Source organism: Haliaeetus leucocephalus, unplaced genomic scaffold (assembly GCF_000737465.1).
Source record: "Haliaeetus leucocephalus isolate CR32 unplaced genomic scaffold, Haliaeetus_leucocephalus-4.0 Scaffold984, whole genome shotgun sequence".
NCBI classification, from domain to species: domain Eukaryota; kingdom Metazoa; phylum Chordata; class Aves; order Accipitriformes; family Accipitridae; genus Haliaeetus; species Haliaeetus leucocephalus.
In genome coordinates, this window is record NW_010973420.1 from 1,362,479 (window position 1) to 1,381,238 (window position 18,760).

General features: G+C 44.9%; 1 protein-coding gene across 1 annotated transcript in view; it reads right to left on the minus strand.

Moving 5' to 3' along the window:
- Nucleotides 1–16,696, minus strand: part of FBLN2 (fibulin 2) — an 86,780-nt gene extending 70,084 nt beyond the window's left edge. The window contains exons 1-2 of the mRNA XM_010584409.1: nt 16,434–16,696; nt 8,744–10,206 (exon numbers count right to left, since the gene is read on the minus strand). Coding sequence (XP_010582711.1) covers nt 8,744–10,124 — 1,381 coding nt within the window. The 5' untranslated portion in view covers nt 10,125–10,206; nt 16,434–16,696. The remainder of the gene's footprint in view (nt 1–8,743; nt 10,207–16,433) is intronic.
- Between the last annotated feature and the right edge of the window lie 2,064 nt (nt 16,697–18,760).

Below are 18,760 nucleotides of genomic sequence, written 5' to 3' on the forward strand. Positions count from 1 at the left end.
AATCTGGATCAGAAATTACTACTTGTATTTGCCTTTCTCTAACAAGGAGCTATATTCAGGGTCATTTTTAATTCCTCAGTGATCGATTAGAATACTACAAACGTTACTGCAAAGAAGTCTCATTTAAATTATGTTTTCTGAAGAAGTATCAAACATGCATACAAAAAAAAGAAAATAGTCTCAGATACATCCTATAAATAACCAGCAAATGTAGTCCCCTTGAGAAACCTGGTGAGCCCAACAGCCTTGTCTTTTCAAGTGGTTAATTAATTTGTACAAGAAAACTCCCATCTTATTTCCATAGTTTGTCTCCAGCATGTTTTAATTTCAGAATTGCACCATGGATGGAGCTAACTTTTCACAAACAATTATGTTTACCTCTACAAAATAGTTACACGGGATAGGTTTCCAAAAAAATTTTGATGCCGTCACAGGTTAGGTGCTCAACTCCAGTTGAATTTATTACTTCAACATATTAAGATTTAAACTATCTCGGTAACTAAATCCCATGAAGTTAAGGATCCTCGCCTGTGTTCAGTGTCACTGTGGAAAACCTGTCCCATGCAGACACTGCCTTTTGGGCTTGTGCCAGTGCTGCGCTCCTCCAGGGCGGGATGGGACACTGATACTGCCCATATACATTGCCCAGCCAGGTGTGAATGTTTCATCCTGTTTTGCTTTTTCTTCAAATGTTCTCTGCACCTCCCTTCGGTGCCAACACTTAACACAATGAATTTCCTTATAAAAAACTGCTCCAGCCAACTGCATGAGTAATAGTCCTTGTTGCTGCTGCAAAAAAGAAGTCGGTGTATAAAATGCACTATCAGCGGATGGGAAATCTGACTACACCCCATCATCGCACCAGATGCTGGGAAAAAGACCTTGCTCTTCAGAGTGTATTTAATGAAGGCAAGACTAGCAAGATCTGAAGGAACATACATGTTTGTCCCACCTTATATTGCACATTGTACCTGCTTGCCAGGGTCCCCAGCCCCATAGCCTTATCCGTAAGATCACACTGAAGTGAGGAGCTGTTATCTTCATTTTATGGGCAACTCAGGAAGAGAGCGAGCCACCACCTCAAACACCTCTAGTTACTAGATGGGCAGGTACTGGGGTTTAAAAAGAAAAGACCTCAAGACCTGAGCATTTCTGTAAGTTTTTTAGGCTCTTAAAAATCTGCATACATCTGACTATGACAGGTTATGCAGGCCGTTTTTAGTGACACGTGGCGCTGAAACTTGGCATTCTGCACACCATGCTTGTGCTTGCGCCAATTCACAGATCTTCACATCTTTAAGCAAGGATCTTCTAAACCATTTCCTCTAACTAAAGATCATGAGCTCCTCCTTCAATATATAGCTACCACTTAAAACACTCTGCAAGAGTTAAGGACCAAAGGAGCACCATAAAAGCCTGACACAAAAGTATTGCTAACCAGGAGCTCATGACCTTTGATGAATATCTCCATTTTAAGCAAGGAGATGCACATGATGAATGGAAGAAGGTCTGCAGTGAGGAGGGCTTAGGCTCACCAGGGGGATTCTTGCAAAGAAAGCATAATGCTCCATATTCAGAGCCCGCAGCTTTCAGAGGCACACTGAAGCCCGGCCAGCTGGAAAACCAGCAGCAGTGGTCTGACCCATAGCAGTTCCCAAAACACAAACAGGCAAGCAGCAGTCATGCAGCAACACGTCCAGAGAGATCATCTAGACGCCGTACCATCAACGCTGACCCCAAAAGTATGCTCCTGGGTAGGGCAAGTCTGGATACTCAGAATTCAGCTGCTGCCTACGTGCCTAGGCTAGCAGGCTAGATCAGCCCTCCTGATCTGGGCTCAAATTCCTCAAGTGGGACTATTCAAAGCACTTGATTCAGGCCTAACGCTGCATCCACTGAAAGCAAGAGCTTTGGAAACAGAAAGCCTGGCCACATCTGGCAGTCCAGTGCCTGGAGATTTGATACTTTTGGCTACTGTTTATTTCAGAGTCTGCAAACAATTAGTCTGAATGCACTCCTCCATGTCGTTGAGGCAGGCTTTGTTTTTCCTTGCACCCTTTGCTCACAATTTCATGCCACAAGCAGTGTTTAGCGCACACACACTTGAAATTACTGATCTTGTTAAAACAGAAAGTGCCAAGAGGGCCCATCCCAGCACAAGCAGTTCCCTTCACCTCGCTGTCCAACCTCAGCCCCTACTCACGCTTTTAGATATTGGAAGGAAGACAAAAGACAGGGAAACGCGATTGTGGCGACTACCGCACTTCAGGCAGGTTTCCTTCCAAACCTTGCGTGCAGGGAGGCAGACCTTGCCACGCTTCATCCTGCAACGCTCCGTTCAGGCACAAACTTGAAATGACAGGTCCACTGTCAGCAGGGCTGGCTGGCCGTGGCCCAGCAGCCCAAATCTGCCAGCCGGTCCGAGGAAGGTGGCTGCCTGAGCTGCTCACGGCTTCTCCACCGCCTGGGCCTGTGGAGCTGCACGAGGAGGGGGTGGCCCCTGGCCGTGGGCGCTGGGGGCACAGCATTGAGGTGAGCAAGGGAAGGGGTCTCGGAAGAGGTTGTGCGCTATCCATGAGAGGATCAGCCCCCCACATACCACACGTGGTATTTTTTAATTAGGAAATGGTTGCATTTTTTCTTTTTCTTCCTAAACTAGCATCCAGCTACCCTATAAGGTACGAATGCCATTTTTGGCAGAACAGATAGATCTATTTTGTGGTTCTTTCTTAAAACACTTCTTAATTTTATAGTATTTTAGTATTCCTCTTTCTATAAGTATCTCAGCCTGCCTTATACCTATTCACGCTATCTTCCTCTATAATCTTACTATCTCAGAACTTTAACTACAAAAGAGACAACTGAACACTGTCCCCTGGGATCGTAATTCATGCTGATTCACACTTGTGGCCCAGAGGCTTTTTCTCCCTGCACCCTCTTCTCCTGAGGTTTATTTTTATTCCTCAGGTATCCTAGTTTGAGGGCTCAGAGCTGATTTCATCCTGTTGCAGAGAGAACTGAGATGAAGTAGACAACATAGGATTAAGCCTGAGGTAATTCAAGTAAATGTGAAAGAACACTTCAGCTGATACCAAAAAATAGAAAATAATTGCAAATAGAGTTTGTGTTTCTGAAGCACCATCCATAGCATTCTCCCACCTCCAGTGCATTTTATGGTGGCAGTAGGAGGTACAAGGGGTTGGTGTGCTCAGGGAACGCCGTGGAAACCCTCACTGCTGGTCTGCTTTATGGATCTCGTTTCCTGTTTGCCCTCAGTTCAGAAATTCAAGGTCATCTTTCTTCATGAGCCTCAATATCAGCAAAGGTGCAGTAGATGGGTTGGTTGAAATCTCAACTATATCCTTAGAAGTTACACAAGAGCCTCCCAGTAACTCCTACCTGATCATTATTCACATGCAATAAATGCCATCCTCACATCCACTGATCTCGGCTCACAAATATTTACTTGGTGCAATTTACTTCAGCTGGACAGCAATTATCCTTATCTCTAAAAACGACCACAATAAACTCATCCACAACTGGTGAGTTTTTTAAAGTGGAAAAATACCTCCATTCTGAAACACAATGGTTCCAGCTAGATGCAAATTGCTATTCAGCCTGCCAAAACCAGAATGCAAATCATAAAACATTCACAATGAGGCTGTTTGCTACCTGAGTTACATTTATCCAAGAAACAGCACTCTACTGGCAGAGCATAGGGAAATGGAAAAAAGTGGAAAAATCATAATAAAACTTGACAGTAAGATCTTCAAAGATGTTTTATTCAACCGTCCCCTGTTCAGGGCATTTTTAAGATGAGGAAATAGGAAGTACAGAAATTAAAACTCCCTCTGTTTGCTGCTCTTGCAGTAAGTGACAGGATAAGATCAATGTTTGGAAAGAGACTGTATAAAAAGAATGGTCTCCATCCATCTCATCCCTTCCCTTGGTGAAAGTACTTAATTTACACTTTCTCAGCTGAGTAACTGCCTCTACTTTACACTTACAGTTCCTTTAGGAATGGTGTAATTAGTATTTGCCACAGAAACTTCAATTGGTCTGTATGTTGCTGAAGAAAGTTGCTCTTTAGCCTATATTCAGGATCTATGACAAGGGCACTCGCACACCAAGTAAAGACAAATGTTTCCACAGCAGGGAGGGCTACGGGCCAGCACGGAGCACAGGGTAGTGGAAACCCCTGAGGAGCAGCAGCTGCCCCTGTCGGAGGCAGGAAAGCATCCACTGGGCTCGCGCAGCCCTGCAGAGCTGGTGCTGTGCTTTCCACCTTCCAAATGGAGAATCCAGCTCCCAAAGTCACCATTTCAGCGGTGGGTTTGCAAGAGGGCCCATTTCTGTGACGGCAGCGGCACCCGCATCCTCCCTGGGGGCCACGAGCACTGCTGCTGCCCCAGAGACCCACCAGTGAGGGCCTGGCCTCACACAGCACCCCGATAATCAGCAAAACGGCTGGTTCAGGAAAGCTCAGAGCAGCCAAAAAAGGAGAGTGGAAAAAAATTCCCCAAACAAATGGCAATTTGTTTCAAACAGTTCACTGGAGTCCATGAGTGAAGATGCTAAGTAGATCATCTTAGCTGGCTGATGTGAAATACAGTGCAGTATTACATCTTGTTGTTTGTGCTTGTGTCTAACAACAGCAGGTTTTTAGATGCAGAGTTATTTCTGTCCCCAGGACGGGCAGAGCTCAGCACATACCCCAGGGCAGCCTCGCCAGGGACGGCACCTCTCCTGGGGACCAAGCCCCCAGGCTTCCCTTCTCAGCGAGAAGGGAAGCAGCACATGCCAGCCTCACAGAGTTGTACTGAAATACGGATGAAAAACGAAGCACAAAAGGAGAAGGAGAATCAAAACACAAAATTAACCTTTCCAAGCACCAAAGTACTCCATGTTTTTTCCACTATTAGATTACATACGAGCCATCAGAGATTTGGGAGATGAAAATTCAGCTACATATAAAACCAAAGTGAGATACATAAAATATAAGTAATGAAGCCAAGTTTTTAACCAAAGGCATCAGGGATCCAACCACAGCTGAGTTCTGGTGCCAGGATACAGCTAATAGGAAGAACAAATGCAATAGCCATCTAACTCGGCCTGAATTTTTAGTGGCAGCAAATGTTTCTGTGAAGCCTCCTATACTTTTCTAAACTCTGGAGAAAAAGAAAGACTAAAAAAAATATCTAGAATGTCCCTACAGTCACAAAAATGTAACTCCCAGTGACTTGGGAACCTAAATAAATGTATGTTTCCACAAAAAAAGCAATTAAGATGAAATGTTAATAACCAACCATACTGATGATCTCGAAAAAGGAAAAACCCAAAATAAAGAAAATCCATCCCCATACACAGACTGATGAGAAAACCAGGAAAATTCAATTAAGTGCAAAAACCCCAAGCAATCCGCTAACCCAGCTCCCCTCTCCGAGGCAGCCGCTGCTGGAAAGGCACGGCCGCTGCCAGCCCCTCGGGCTGCAAACATCTTCCCCGCGCGCTGCGACCCTCTGCAATCACGCAGCACCCACGGAGGTCAAAACGCCCTCCCCGAGCTGCAGGCAGTGGCCTCTGCACCCCACAGCACCCTGCTGAGAGCTGGGCAAACAAAATCCACACTCGCTCCTTCTGGGAGCCCCCGGGCAGGGCAGGGGCTGGCCGGTGGCCTGGGAGCGCCTACTTGTTTTGGGACAGGAGCGACTCTGCGCCTGCCTGAGGCCTGGCTTGCGTCGCACCCCAAAGAGCCGGACAGGACCTGAACCCTCTCTTGGGACGTCCACGTGCCGCCTCCGAGGAAAAGCCCGACTGGACCCAGAGGCGCGGCATCCCCCTGCTGCCAGAGCAGCAGCCTCACTGGGAAACAGCGAAACGGCCTCACAGGTCTTAAAAATTAGGGGATTGATGCGGTTTACATCATGCTGCTGATTCTTGAGGGGAGAAAATAAGTTATTTGGCAATTCTGGTAGATTATGCCATTTTCTAGTTAGAAATACATGCACGAAATTTATGTTTTCATTCTATATCTGAAGGCAAAATTAATTTTTCTTTCAAGTCTGACTAATATCTTCACTCACCCTCTATCACTGGCTCAGGAGTCACCAAAGAGACAGAAGATGTATGTGTTTTATTACTTGAAACATACGGATCTCCTCACATGAGTCACAACAGCATCAATTAAAGCAACAAAACAAGTGAAAATACAGCAGTCCCTAGGCATGAGTGCTGGCGCTAGCCGCATCAAGGGAGATTCCTCATTTTTGGAGAAAGTTCTGTAGTTCCTTTACAGCCTGTATGGATCTGCTTCCACCAACTATTCCTAATGGGAATGGTGGAGCGGATGGGATGCCTGGCCAGGCCCCACTTGCCAGAGGCTGTGGGGTGATGCACGTGGTGCCATGACACCGGCACTCACTCCCAAGACGCGCAGCAACTCCATGGGCCAAATGGAGAACCAGCAGCCTCAGAGCTGTGTTGTCTACAGCCAAACAGAGAGTGCTGTGCTCCCAAAGGCTGTTTATTTTCATTTCTACCTCTACAATATTTAAAGGAAATTTTATATACAGAGAGCGAGAACTATGTAGCTTAGCTAAGGCAAAAATAGCATCCAGTGATTTCCAAGCCTGCTTCTGTAGGCTAGACAATTCACGCCTGACATGACATCCATGACATTTTGCTCCTATCCAACAGGCTTCCCAACCTAATCCAGACCCCAGCTAGACCTATCTCAGCCAAGCAGTTACCAGGAATCACAGACTGGAAATCACCCAAGGAGACTCTAAAATGTAGTAGGTAGCTCTGCTGCTAAACGCTTTCATCCCAATAGGCTTTCTTAAACCCTCTTACTGAAAATTTCAGGATGGTCCACCCATCTTTTCTTTTTGAGAGAAAAAAAAAGAAGGCAACTTAATTTTAAATAGATTGGTTTTAAGTTACATCAGAAAACAGGTTATTGCTCATTAGTCCTAACTCAGACCCACGTATTGTGCACAGCCTTGATGCACAGCTCATATCAGATTTTGTGGTATGTTGCAACAAATATAAAGGAAGAGTGCTTAAGCTGCATGGTAATACTATGCAGTGTAAAATCTGACTGCAGATGAACTCAGTGCACCCTGTAGGCAGATGTTTTTGCCGCTTGTATTTGCACAAAGCAGATAAAGGCCTTACGGACAGATCCTCTTATTCAGGTCACACAAACTGGAAGGCTGGAATCAGTTCACTACTCCCCTGGGATAATCAACCAGTCACCCCTGTTTGATTCATCTTTCACATAACAAAAGGAGCTAGAAGTAAAATACAACAGGCATCCATGAAGAGAAGGTAGGATGGAGGTAAGGCTTGGAGCACATTAACAATCTATTAAATCCTTTTGAAAGTCTACACTTCCTAATGGCATCCGTCTGGATGGTAAGTGTGCTCAGCTAAAGTTTTCTCATTTCAAGGCATTGTATTCAAACACTGCTGCCCAGTGTACTCCTACAATGCAGTGAGGTTCTTCAGGTAAGACTGATTTCTAGAGCATTCTTTTGATGAAATCAAGAAGTTAAGATCTGACTGAGATTACAGCTGCTACCAGTAACTGGGAGGTCAACATTTACAATAAAAACATAAGTGGAAGTGAAAGAAAAAGAAAACGGCTATTATCTCCATTCATGGACCTCGTACATCTTTTGTTTGGTAAGCAGTCATGAGGTGCTGTTTGTGTTGGGACCTAGAGTCTCAGCTCCAAATCTGCTCTCCTCCTATCTCCCTTAAACTTCCTGAGTAGATGGACTAGGCAGCTCAAGATGTTTAAGGGCTACCTAGATAACCCAGGAAGAAATATCACTATCTAGGGAGTAATTGGTATTCTCCACTCAGACTGCAAGTATTATACATCTGAGGCTCATGAGAACATTTTGTGCCACATCTTGAAAAGGGAGATATTACTCTTGATTTGATGAAAAATGAATTGGAAATATGAGCTGTGTATGTGCTAATTTATAGTGATGAAGTTTGCATTCATTACAGTAATGAGCATTGCATAAAGCATATAATCAACATTCACTGCAGATGTCAAGAGGAATCCAGAGGCAGAGAGGAAATATGTACACTTGCCACAGTTGATCATAAACACCATAAACTTCCAGCCCCCAAAAAACACAAAGCAAGAGACAGTCCTTTTTCTCCCTACTAGTCCTCAGGGTTATTTGAGTGTATCTAGCAAGTTCTTGTACTAACGAGCTTAGATAGCCTTCCAACCATAGGATAAATATTACAACAAGTGCTGTAAATATTTTCGTAGTAGAAGCACAACTGTTTCACTTCCTCCCCAGCAAAAGACAAAAGCTACAAATGTGATTACATTCAGTTGGTAATGGGATGATCCAAGCAGATAACTAATTAAATCCTTTTGTGCAGAGTAAGATGTTTCTCTAACATCACATTAGAAATTAAAAGCAAGTAATAGAAGGAAAAGGTCGGAGTTTAACAAATCATCACCTGAAATAAAGTTAAAATACCAGAAAACACCATCCACGGTCTGCAAAATCAAAGCAAGGTAGGCAATAGTGAAATGTTACCTATTATGTCAAATGAAACACAAACTATCTTCTGAAAGAGATGAAAGAAGGTAACTGGAGGTTTGCTTGATTTCATGCCCATATGGAGCAATAAGAGGAAAAGAACAGTGGATACGCACCAACGTTATTATGAATAAATGTCTCTAGACATCTACACTAGAAGTAGTTCTTACCTTCTGGTAATCTGGGGTTAGCGTGAATAGAGTTGGGGTCCCCATCTTCCTCAGGATGATAACGATAAAGTGTCTGTGACTGCTTTTGGGATGACTGACTATGGTGTTCCTTTAGAGCAACAGGAGGAGAGGTTGTTGCACTGAACTTTACCTTGGGGAAAGCATTTCCCTCATCCGTTTCATGGGAAGCTTTTGACCAACTTGGCTCTGTTAAATTCACCTCTTTCAAGCCTAGATGCATGCTGTTCCCTGGGTCTTCTTTTCTGGCATGCTTCTTCATTTTAGAGTGTGGGGCTCTTTCTTGCTCATGCCTCTCTTTGTCCCCTTGCTTTCCCTTTGGTCTCCTCTCTAATTCCTCCAGGTGCTTGGGTGTCTCAGTGGTGGCTGTTGTATGCTCCGGAGGAGCCCTGGTGGTTACTGGTGCTTCTTTATGCGTCGTTTGCTGGAGGGATGCTACAGTGGTGCGGGGCACCCTCTTTCGCTCACTTCTTTCTGTGGCACTGCGAACTTCAGCAGGGACCTTAGGCACCGGTGTGGTGAGTGGCGCAGCCATTTCCTCGGTGTATGGATCGGCCAGAGCCAAAGCTGAAGGAGCAATGCTGGCTGGGAGGTAGTCATAATCCTCGCTTTGCTCTTGGCTGATGCTCTCTTGCTCTAGGTGGGACGAGTAACTCCTGTATTTTTTTGGAGACTCCACCTGGGTGTTGTCTCCTTCTGGTGCCTCCTGGTCGTAGCTGTACGGATCGTCGTAGTGCCTCTCCGGTTCGCTATCTTCAGCATCTATTGGACTTGCAGTGTTTAAGGCGAACGTGTTACAGTCTGGAAGCTGGTAGCACATCAGCTCACCACCAGCGTTGGGGCAATGGCAAACCTTGCAGGGGGGCATGTGGAAGGTGTGCCCCGCTACATACTTCTGGCCTTCGTGGAGACAACCTATCCTCCCACACTGAGGACACCCGTCAGCTGGCACCACCGCATCAATGCAGTTTGGGGGCAGCTCTGGGCACAGCATGAACTGGCAGCTGATCTTGCCTCCTCCCTTGGGGCACGAGCACTCAGTGCTTCCAAAGTCCACGAAGTAAGACTGCCCTTCAGGTACTTTGCCGTTGATAAAGCCCACGTTGACACAGTCGTAGTACTGGTAGCCTTCACACGTGCAGCCGTGCTGCAGACACGTGGCGCAGCACGCACCAGGCTCCAGCACGTCCTCGATGCAGTTGTCCAGGGGCTGGCATTCTGCACCCGTGCAGTCCCTCTGTGCACGGGAAAAGCCAGTCCACAGCAGCACAAGGAGGATGGCATTCAAACAGCTCTGCTGCCAGCTCTGGTACCTATCCATAGTCTTCCCAAACAAATATAGCTCCGGTCCAAACTTGCACATTTGATGGGTTTTTTCTCCTAGAAGGCTGTAGATTCAGCTCCGAATCTGCAGTGTTTTCCCGAGTTACCTTTTCTCATAGATCCTAGAGTTATGAAAGAAAACTCTGTTAAAGACTATACTCAGCACATATCCTGTTAAACATTAGAGGTCTTTAAAAGTTGGGACAAAATCCAACATCTGGAAACCTAAGCACAAAATTAATCATAATGTCTTCCAAGCATTGTAGGCACTAAGTTTGGAGTTGCATGCTTCCCCCCACTCCCATTTTGAAAAAGAAAGAAAGAGAAAGAAAAAAAGGTTGTGACTGTTCTCTTTTGAATCTGTTCACAAATGTATACATATTTCAAGAAAAAGAAGGCCTTTATACTTCAACGCCTTTTTGTTAATCTTTCTAGCTAAAAAGAGAAAGATTTTTTGGCAGATAATAAGTAAATACACAGTTCTTCCTCTGCAGATGTACATTTAAGATAATTATTCTTTATGTTTCAATTACAAAGACCCAAATCTTAAAGATCTTTCTTAGACAAAACTTAGCCTTGAGATGTGAGAATTTGTCTGTACACATGTTAACTCAAAATAAGAGGAGGGTTTTTTCTGCTTTCTTCCCCCACTTAGCAATCTTTTGCCCTTCAGTCTTCAGCATTAACAGTGATTTTTTTGCCCCAGCGGTGCTAAAATAGAACTTCTTTGTATATTGCGGTTCCTGTGTGGTTAAACGTCATATTAGCTATCCTGTAATACATATTAGAGGCCGGATCCTCAGCTCACAGAAGTTGGCACAGCTCCACAGCAGGCCTGTAGCACACAGAGGGCTCAACTGACTTCACTAGAGTTACAACTGTAAATGCAGTGGATGTTTATACCAACTGAGGATATGCCACCATTGGCAACCACTTCTTTTATTTTCAACACCACCAGTAAATACTTTATAGTGAATTACTACACTATGAACAGAATAAATAAATAAATAAATAAATAAACATATAAAAATGAATTGGCATAATAACACTTTGTTAAAATGCGTTGAGGAAAGTAAAGTTGTTCGATTTTTAATTACTAAACCCTTTGATCATAGAAAGTTTAGGAGTTAAAGTAAATCAGCTGTTGTCCTTTATATCAAAAGCATGCTCAAAAACCTACACAATTAACATGGAAAAGTAGTTAAAACAGAAAAAAGTCTGCCTATAGAATTTTACAGAATTAGTGATCTGATTATTTTTCCAGAACCCCTCCCATCATCAAAAAATAAAGACCCTAAAACATTTATCTATGGGGTAAAATGTAGTCACATCACCAAGAACAATAAACCACACACGCAACAGGAATCCTGCCAAAAAAATCCATTCAGAAAGATTACTTCTCCCATTCAAACTGGGCTTCCAACAAGTCTGCTTCGGCACTGCTGGAAAGCAGCCAGGCTGTGGGAAAAGCGTGCCTGTTCTGATAAGATATGGACAAACTGTGCTAAGAATTTCCATAGTTCTGCCCTGGAATTTGAATTACTTCAGTACATTGTACAGAGATATAATTCTTACAAATGTAGGTTTTTCTACTACTAATTTGAGTGTATTAGTTGAGTGTGCTAAAACATACTGATTGAAGGAAAAATATAATTGTCAGAAAGTATAATAATGGCTTGGAAGAATCTCACTTTTTCAGAGCTGCTCTCAAAACTACGGTATTTTGTATGAAGGAGAATTTTCAATATGTGGTGCTGAAATTAATTCTTCAGAATCCAGCCTGCGAATTAATAATTCATCCTACTTTCAGCAGCTTTTCCAGGTAATCCAAATCTGTAATTATTACATAGCTTTAGGTGGGAAATAATGAATGGAAGGACAATTAAAGCTTACAGAAGCTGCTTCTGTGAGGGTCCCACAGCAGGATTTTGCCACCATCCCCTCCCATTGGTACCTCCTGGCTTTAATGCTTCAGTGCACTTAAGTCCCTTGGTCAAACTCGGTGCTTGCCAGAGCACTGCTGGCGGCAGCTGAGCTCAGCTCTGCCCTGGCCTGCACTCCCTCTCCTGCATCAGTGCTTCCCAGGCTCAGAAAGCCCCAGGACCCCGATGTGGGCCATTTGGGTGTCACAGCCCCAGGTTCGGCCAGCCTCTGAGTGCACGAAGGCAGGGCACAGCATTGCCTGGGTAATCAGCTCCTGTGGGTCGCATAAGGGGCAAGCTTGTGCGCATCATCCACTTTATATCCAAATGGCAACTACTCACAGTCAACTACTGCTGTCCTGGTGCAGCACAGCCCGTCGGGTCAATGTGACAATGGGAGCAGGACACCCCTGTGAACGGTGTTTGCCTGCCCTGCTCATACGTTCAGGTTTCCCCAAAACAAGCACTCACTTCCCAGGCATGAACTTGATCGCCCAACAGGAAACCCCCAAATTAACTCGTCTCCTAAGCAAGCAGCAGAAAGCCAGTCATAATTGATATCTAGCATGCCTAGAAGTTCAAGAACAGCTGAGGGTTTATCACAGGACAGTCCTGTTTTCGTGAAAGCAGCTGCCTGACTGCCCTCCCCTGTACAGTTACCTCCTCCCCTCCTCATCTGCACCCACTTTTGGTCCAAGGGTTTATTTGCTTGTCCAGGTCACCTCCGTTTTTCCTCTGTTGCTCTCCTTGCTCCCTTGCCTCTCCCCCATGGAGAGGTTCGGAGAGTTGGTGGCCCCTCTCCCACAGCAAGCCCTGTCCCTGCTCCCCACCTCTCACGCTTTCTGCTCAATGCCTTATATTCCGTCCTTCTGTAACCTTTCTCTTTTGATCACTTCCACATCCCTCAACATTTGGTTTCTCAAGCTACCAACCTTGAACTGATAAAGCTGAAACCCTTATAAACCCTTTTTCTGTTAATAACACCACAACCTTCCCTATCCTCAGGCTCACTTTCCTTCATCAGAGGCTGCTTGTTTCTGGTGTAACGATTCCAACAAAAGTATCTCTTTCTATTCCTTGAAACCATTGCATTTTCCCTGTGCTTTCTCCATCTGTTCCCCACACCCATCGCTCCCACCCATCCCCACCCCCCCTCCCATAAACTTGCATATCAAAGAAACAGTCTCTACTTCAGGCACAGAGAAAAACAGCTTTGAGTGAAGCGCGCAGACACGACTATTGAGCCCTACTGAGAAAACGCATCCCTCCAAACAGAGTGTGTGTGCTCTTGCCAGCCCACGCAGCTGATGTGCAACTGCCTCTGGATCTCTGCCCTTCCCCACTGCTGAAACGATGCTCTAGAGACAGCAGCTAATTACTTGGTAATGGCATCAAAAGCCAGAGCTGTGAAATAAAGGTGTCTATACCAAGAGGGTAAAAAATGCGCTATCTCTGGAGGATAGGGGAGTTTCATATCAGTAGATATTACTGCAATAATTTGTTTCCATTAACTATTTTCATGCTTTAATGTCCTTTTACGCAACTGGGACAATACGCAAGGGCTTCACCTAAATGACAATCAGGTCTTTTTAGTCTCAATTCTGTCCTTCACCCACTGTTATCAGTGTCATTGACTTTCACTGCTCAGTTGGGCGAGATGTCACAACAAATTAAGCCCTGCACACCTAAAATAAAGGTCTTTCATAGTCTCTGTTGAGAGCTTTACAGAGCTCTACAGCAAGATAACCCAAGTGACACCCCAGTCCTCATGCATTGCTTCATGACCCAGAAGACTTCAATTTATGTCCTTTGTGCGGTTTCCTAACCTGCTGTGCTGCATATCCTGATCTCCTTTGGTTCAAGTGCTAACCCTGTTGGCTTTAGTGGAGTTGTACTGGGCCACTATTAAAGTAGCTGTTGCTGGTCCTGTGCACACAGTGCGTCCTGAGAAAGCATGAGTGCCCATGCAAGGGAGGGCCAATGCTCTGGACTGGGACTAAGTCCCTCAAAGTCAACAGAAGTAAACCTGGGAGGCAAATCAGCAGCAAAGAGAGGATGGTCAGACCACAAAGGAGTTCCTTATTCCTCAATTCCTTCTTTAAAAACGATTCCTAGGAAAGGCAAGGCAAAGACACCTTATGGAAAACCAGCTTAAAAAAGTAAGAGTCCAAATGAACATGAACTACAGGCACACATCTTCATGGAAAAGGAAATGAGAATGCTTCACATTGCAGATGAAACCAGTATCTGTGTGACAGGACATCCAAGGCTCACAGCAAATACCATCAAAATTATAACTAACACTGGCTGAAAAACATCATATTCCTGTCTCCTGGCAGGGGAAGTGGGTAGAACAAAACAAGATTTCAAAATGCTTACTTCAATTCAATTTAGGGCCAAAAAGTTATAAATTCTGACGTTTTTGCAAAACAATATACTCAAAGTGATTTACTTCAATCAAAGCCATAACATAAAGTCGAAAGGAAGAATGTTGACTTGATTAAAACAGTTCAGCTGTATTACTTGAAAATGTTGATGAAACCAGTGTGTTCCCACAGAAGATCTAGACATTTTAAATGTGCAACTTCTTTAAATTAAGAGGAGTATTTTATTGGGAGATTCTTTTTCCAGATGGTTTCACTTCAGTGCTGAACCAGAAAGCTTATTCTAGGTAAGCAGAGGTGACAGGAGGCGCTTTCCTTCAAAGACTTCACATGAACACCATATTTCTGTGTGACGGTTGCCCCAGAGAAGGCAGACCAACTGCAGAAGGTGTGCATGTATGGAAGAGATACTGCAGGACCAAGAGCATTCTTTCAAATGTTCATGGAATAAAAAGACACAGCCATTTATAAACAAAAAGCAATAAACAGAATAAATTCAGCCCACTGCAGAGGACAACACCTGCATGAGAACCCGCTGACCTCCAGCTTTGAAGATGTACCGGCGATTTAATCTGCTGCAGATCCCTACAAACAGGTTTAGATAGAACAATTCTTTTCTCCATCCTAACTCTCAATTCCTCACTAAATTGCCCTTTTCAAGGATGGTAAAAATAGAAATGCTGTTTTGATATACATCTTCTCCTTTTGAACAATGTGCAGGGCCAGATGCAAGGCTGATGTGAAAGCAGAAGGTGGCATACAGCCGTGCGATGCCTCCTGTGCCATGTACTGGGAGCACACTCTCTGCTGGGTGCAGCTGTGGGGGTTAGCCACTTGGTTCATCCATTAATCTACGCCCAGGTTTCATGCCTACAAAAAAGAAGTCTGTCTACGCCCTAAGCTGTGAGAAAGCAAATCCTGTAGTGGCACTCGCCACCTGTGCACAAAGCAAGTTCATCAACCCACAGAGCAGCTATGAACCGTTCTCCTGGTCTCCCAGTGCTACCCAGTCCAAACTGGCTCTCCAGGCTCAGGCTGTACGTAGCCAGGGACCAACCACAGCCCTGGTCTGTGATGTTGAATCTCTTCTCTATCACTTTGGTGAAAGCACTGTAAAAACACAGTGGTAGGCCGAAGCGCATGTGCACGCCCGCACCGAACAACAAGGTTAACGTATTTCACCGGTCTGTGTATTTTAGCACCTCTCCCCAGCCAGACCTCTCTGGTCTGCTGCAGCTGCCAGCAGCTCTTAAATGGCTGCGGTCATAGTTTAGACTAAGGGAGGAAGAAGGGAGGGGACGGAAGGAAATATCAATTTAAAAACAAACCCTTTTAAATGCAAGAGAAAATGGAAATTTGTGAGAGATCTTTCTTGTATGAAAAACAGAAAAAAAACCCCTAAACCCGGTAACTCCTGACTCGGCTGTGCCAGCCAGTGGATTAGCTCTTCCTTTCACACCCTCTCAATCCGGAAACTTGTGATCTCACCAAGTGCTGGAAGGGATTGCTGCTGGCTGCTCCCAGCCCATCTCCCTAGCAGAGGTAACTAAAGTGCTATTCACCAGACGGATGAATGAAAAGTGGAGACGGGTTTCCTTTACTGCTCTTATGCAACATACAGTGCACAGAGCCAGTCATTTCTGCTGGCTAATTAATGGAATTTGAGATGAGCTGAAGCCAGCCTTCTCATTCAGGGCACCTGGATTGGGAAGAAAGAAAAGAGAGGCAGGATAAACCCCAGCGTAAATCCAAATTCAACGAGCTGCTTTTTCTTATCGAAAGTAAAGCACAAGATGCTTAGTCACTTCAGTGTTGTCAACACTCCAGTTCTTGGCGAAATCAGCCTGTTTTCAGAAGTCATAGCTTTTGCAGGCGGTTTTCCTCAGCTTTACTTTCAATAAAAAAATCAGTTACTGTTAACCCTCTTTTCATGGAAAAGCTTAAAAAATGGACATTTGGGAGTCCGGAGGATCATTACTTAATTCAACAGAGAACTCAAGAGTGGGACAAACAAGGAGCAAGCAGCACAGGATCAAAACTCACGCAGTTTCCCAAATGCGGCTCCGATAAGACCTCCCTTTCCAGCAGAAGCGCCCCTGGGCAGAGATGCTCCCGATGCTCTCCAGGACATTCCCCACGCTCAAATCCAAACAGGAACCTGACACGCTGCAGTAATGGAAAAGCATCACCCAAGGTATTTCAGCTGAAGTAGCCAAGCATTAGCAATAGTGACCAGGCAGCTCTGGGACGTATTCTTCCAGAATGTGCAGCTTTTGAAGCCATTTTTAAAGTCCCGGAGAGTGAAAGCAGCCTTTTTCCAAGTGAATGACAGGGCAGAGCCGAGGAGGGGAGAATCATGCCTTGGGTCTATTGTGTCAGTGCTCCCCCTCACCCCAGATCAGCCCAAAAATAACAGGGCAGGTACTTGGCTCACTGGAGAGTAAAATTCTGTGTCATTGGGAGTCGCCACTGCAGCGGATCCAAAGTGACTCAGTGGGAGGATGGCAGCTGCAGAGGAGCAAGAAACGACTCACATGGGGGAAAGGAGGCAAAGAGAAACACCGTCCCACCCAGCGCACGTGGCTGGTCCTCGTCCCAGCTCTGACACGCTGGCAGTGGAGAGCTCAGCAAAGGGGCTGTGCATGGACAGGGCGACTACGGCAGCTGAAACATGCCAAGCACGCTGCCACGGAATCTCTGACAAACCAACTAAGATTCAGTTTCTCTCAGGACAATGCAAGTGCAGTGTCCGTGCACAGGAGGCTCAGCATGTAATTGCAGCTGGGCCAGGGTCACACAGCTCTGCAGAGCCTAACTCTTTCTTTTTAGTGAAAATGAATGTGTTTGTTATTGATACACATTTTTGGTTTTTTTTACATCACCAAGTTTCAGGTGACTATATATGCATCTCAAAAACACAATTAAATAATCCAGCTATTTCCACAACAGCCAAAAAAATGTGGGATAAGATAAAAGCAAACTCAGCAACAGCCACTCAGAAACGTTTCCCAAGGCACAGCCAACAAAAACTTGTCAAAGCTCGTAAGTTATGAACTAATTTGCACAGAGAGAGCTCTTTTGGCAGCAGGCAAGCAGAGTGTGTCCCTCAGCTCCACAGCACCTCAAGCAGCTGCACATATGTGGAGACAGCCGCAGGAGATGTGGCAGCACAGCTCCTGCCCCAGGTCCTGTCACCAGCACCAGTTCAATGCTCTGGGCTCATGTGAACGCTGTCAATACTGGTAGCTGCTCTGATGAGTGAAGGAAAGGAGTTTTCTCATTTAATTGAAGAGCTGCACTCCTCCCTTCCCTCTCAGGAAGAAACAAATCCCTAGTTTCCACTATGCTCCCCATTATTTAGATACTTTTTGGCAAGAAACCGTAAGTAACTCAAGCAGAACATACCCCCGTAGAGTCTCATAATGGTGCTCCTCAAAAAGCATCCTTTCAAGGTCCTGGATTACATTTCTCTCTCTTCTCTTTTCCTTCCCTAATCTTCCTCCAGGATACCCCAGTCCTCTGCCCCTTCCCAGTATTTTAGAAAGTTCACGTATTTGCAGGGCTGCTGCTGACTCTCACCAAGGAAAAAAACCAGCTGCAACCTCAAGGACAGTGGCATGCAAAATCTGAGCATCTCATTTCCACTCCCTCCATGATCCCCTCTCCCCATTTCTTCTTTCCTCAATGAAATTACTACGATGCTACTTAAAACTTCCTGTAAGGAACAGATCTAAGCTTTGAGTTTGTTTGTTTTCTTAATCCAGTCTTCTATTATGCACGAGCCCTGCCAGCACTTTGAACCCCACTGCCTTAAGCAGTGACAGTCAGTAGTACAGATCTTCTCCTTTTGTTGGGAAGCATGTTGGCTGGAGCATCTGGGCATTAAAGAGAAGCACACTGGGGTACTGTCTACCTATTTCAGGCAGCCCTTTTGGAACAGTTGAAAATGACAATTCCCCACCCCCACCCTAAAATACAAATTAGGCAAAAGAAAGCCTACTATTTAACTGACAGCTTAGCAAGTGGCCTTTCCGGCCCTATGCACCGCCATGTGCCAATTTGGAAATAATTAACAACTGTTTTCATTGAGGGAAGACTGAAGGGAACTGCAACACAGTTTTCCACAGTCTACCTGTGAGGCAAAACTGCTCACCAGGCAGAGGAGCAGCGGTTCCTGCATCGCCTGCGCTTCAGCCTCAGAATTGAAGAATTTGATTTGAGATTCTCCAGAGTAACTCAGAGGGGTTTGCTTCAGTCTGCCAATTAATTCCAAATGAATATCAAAACAAAATGTCAATACAGTAAGTTCGTAGTAAATAATTTTTCAGTAAATGTGTCCAGGCCTTGTCATTGTCAGGATTAATAATGAA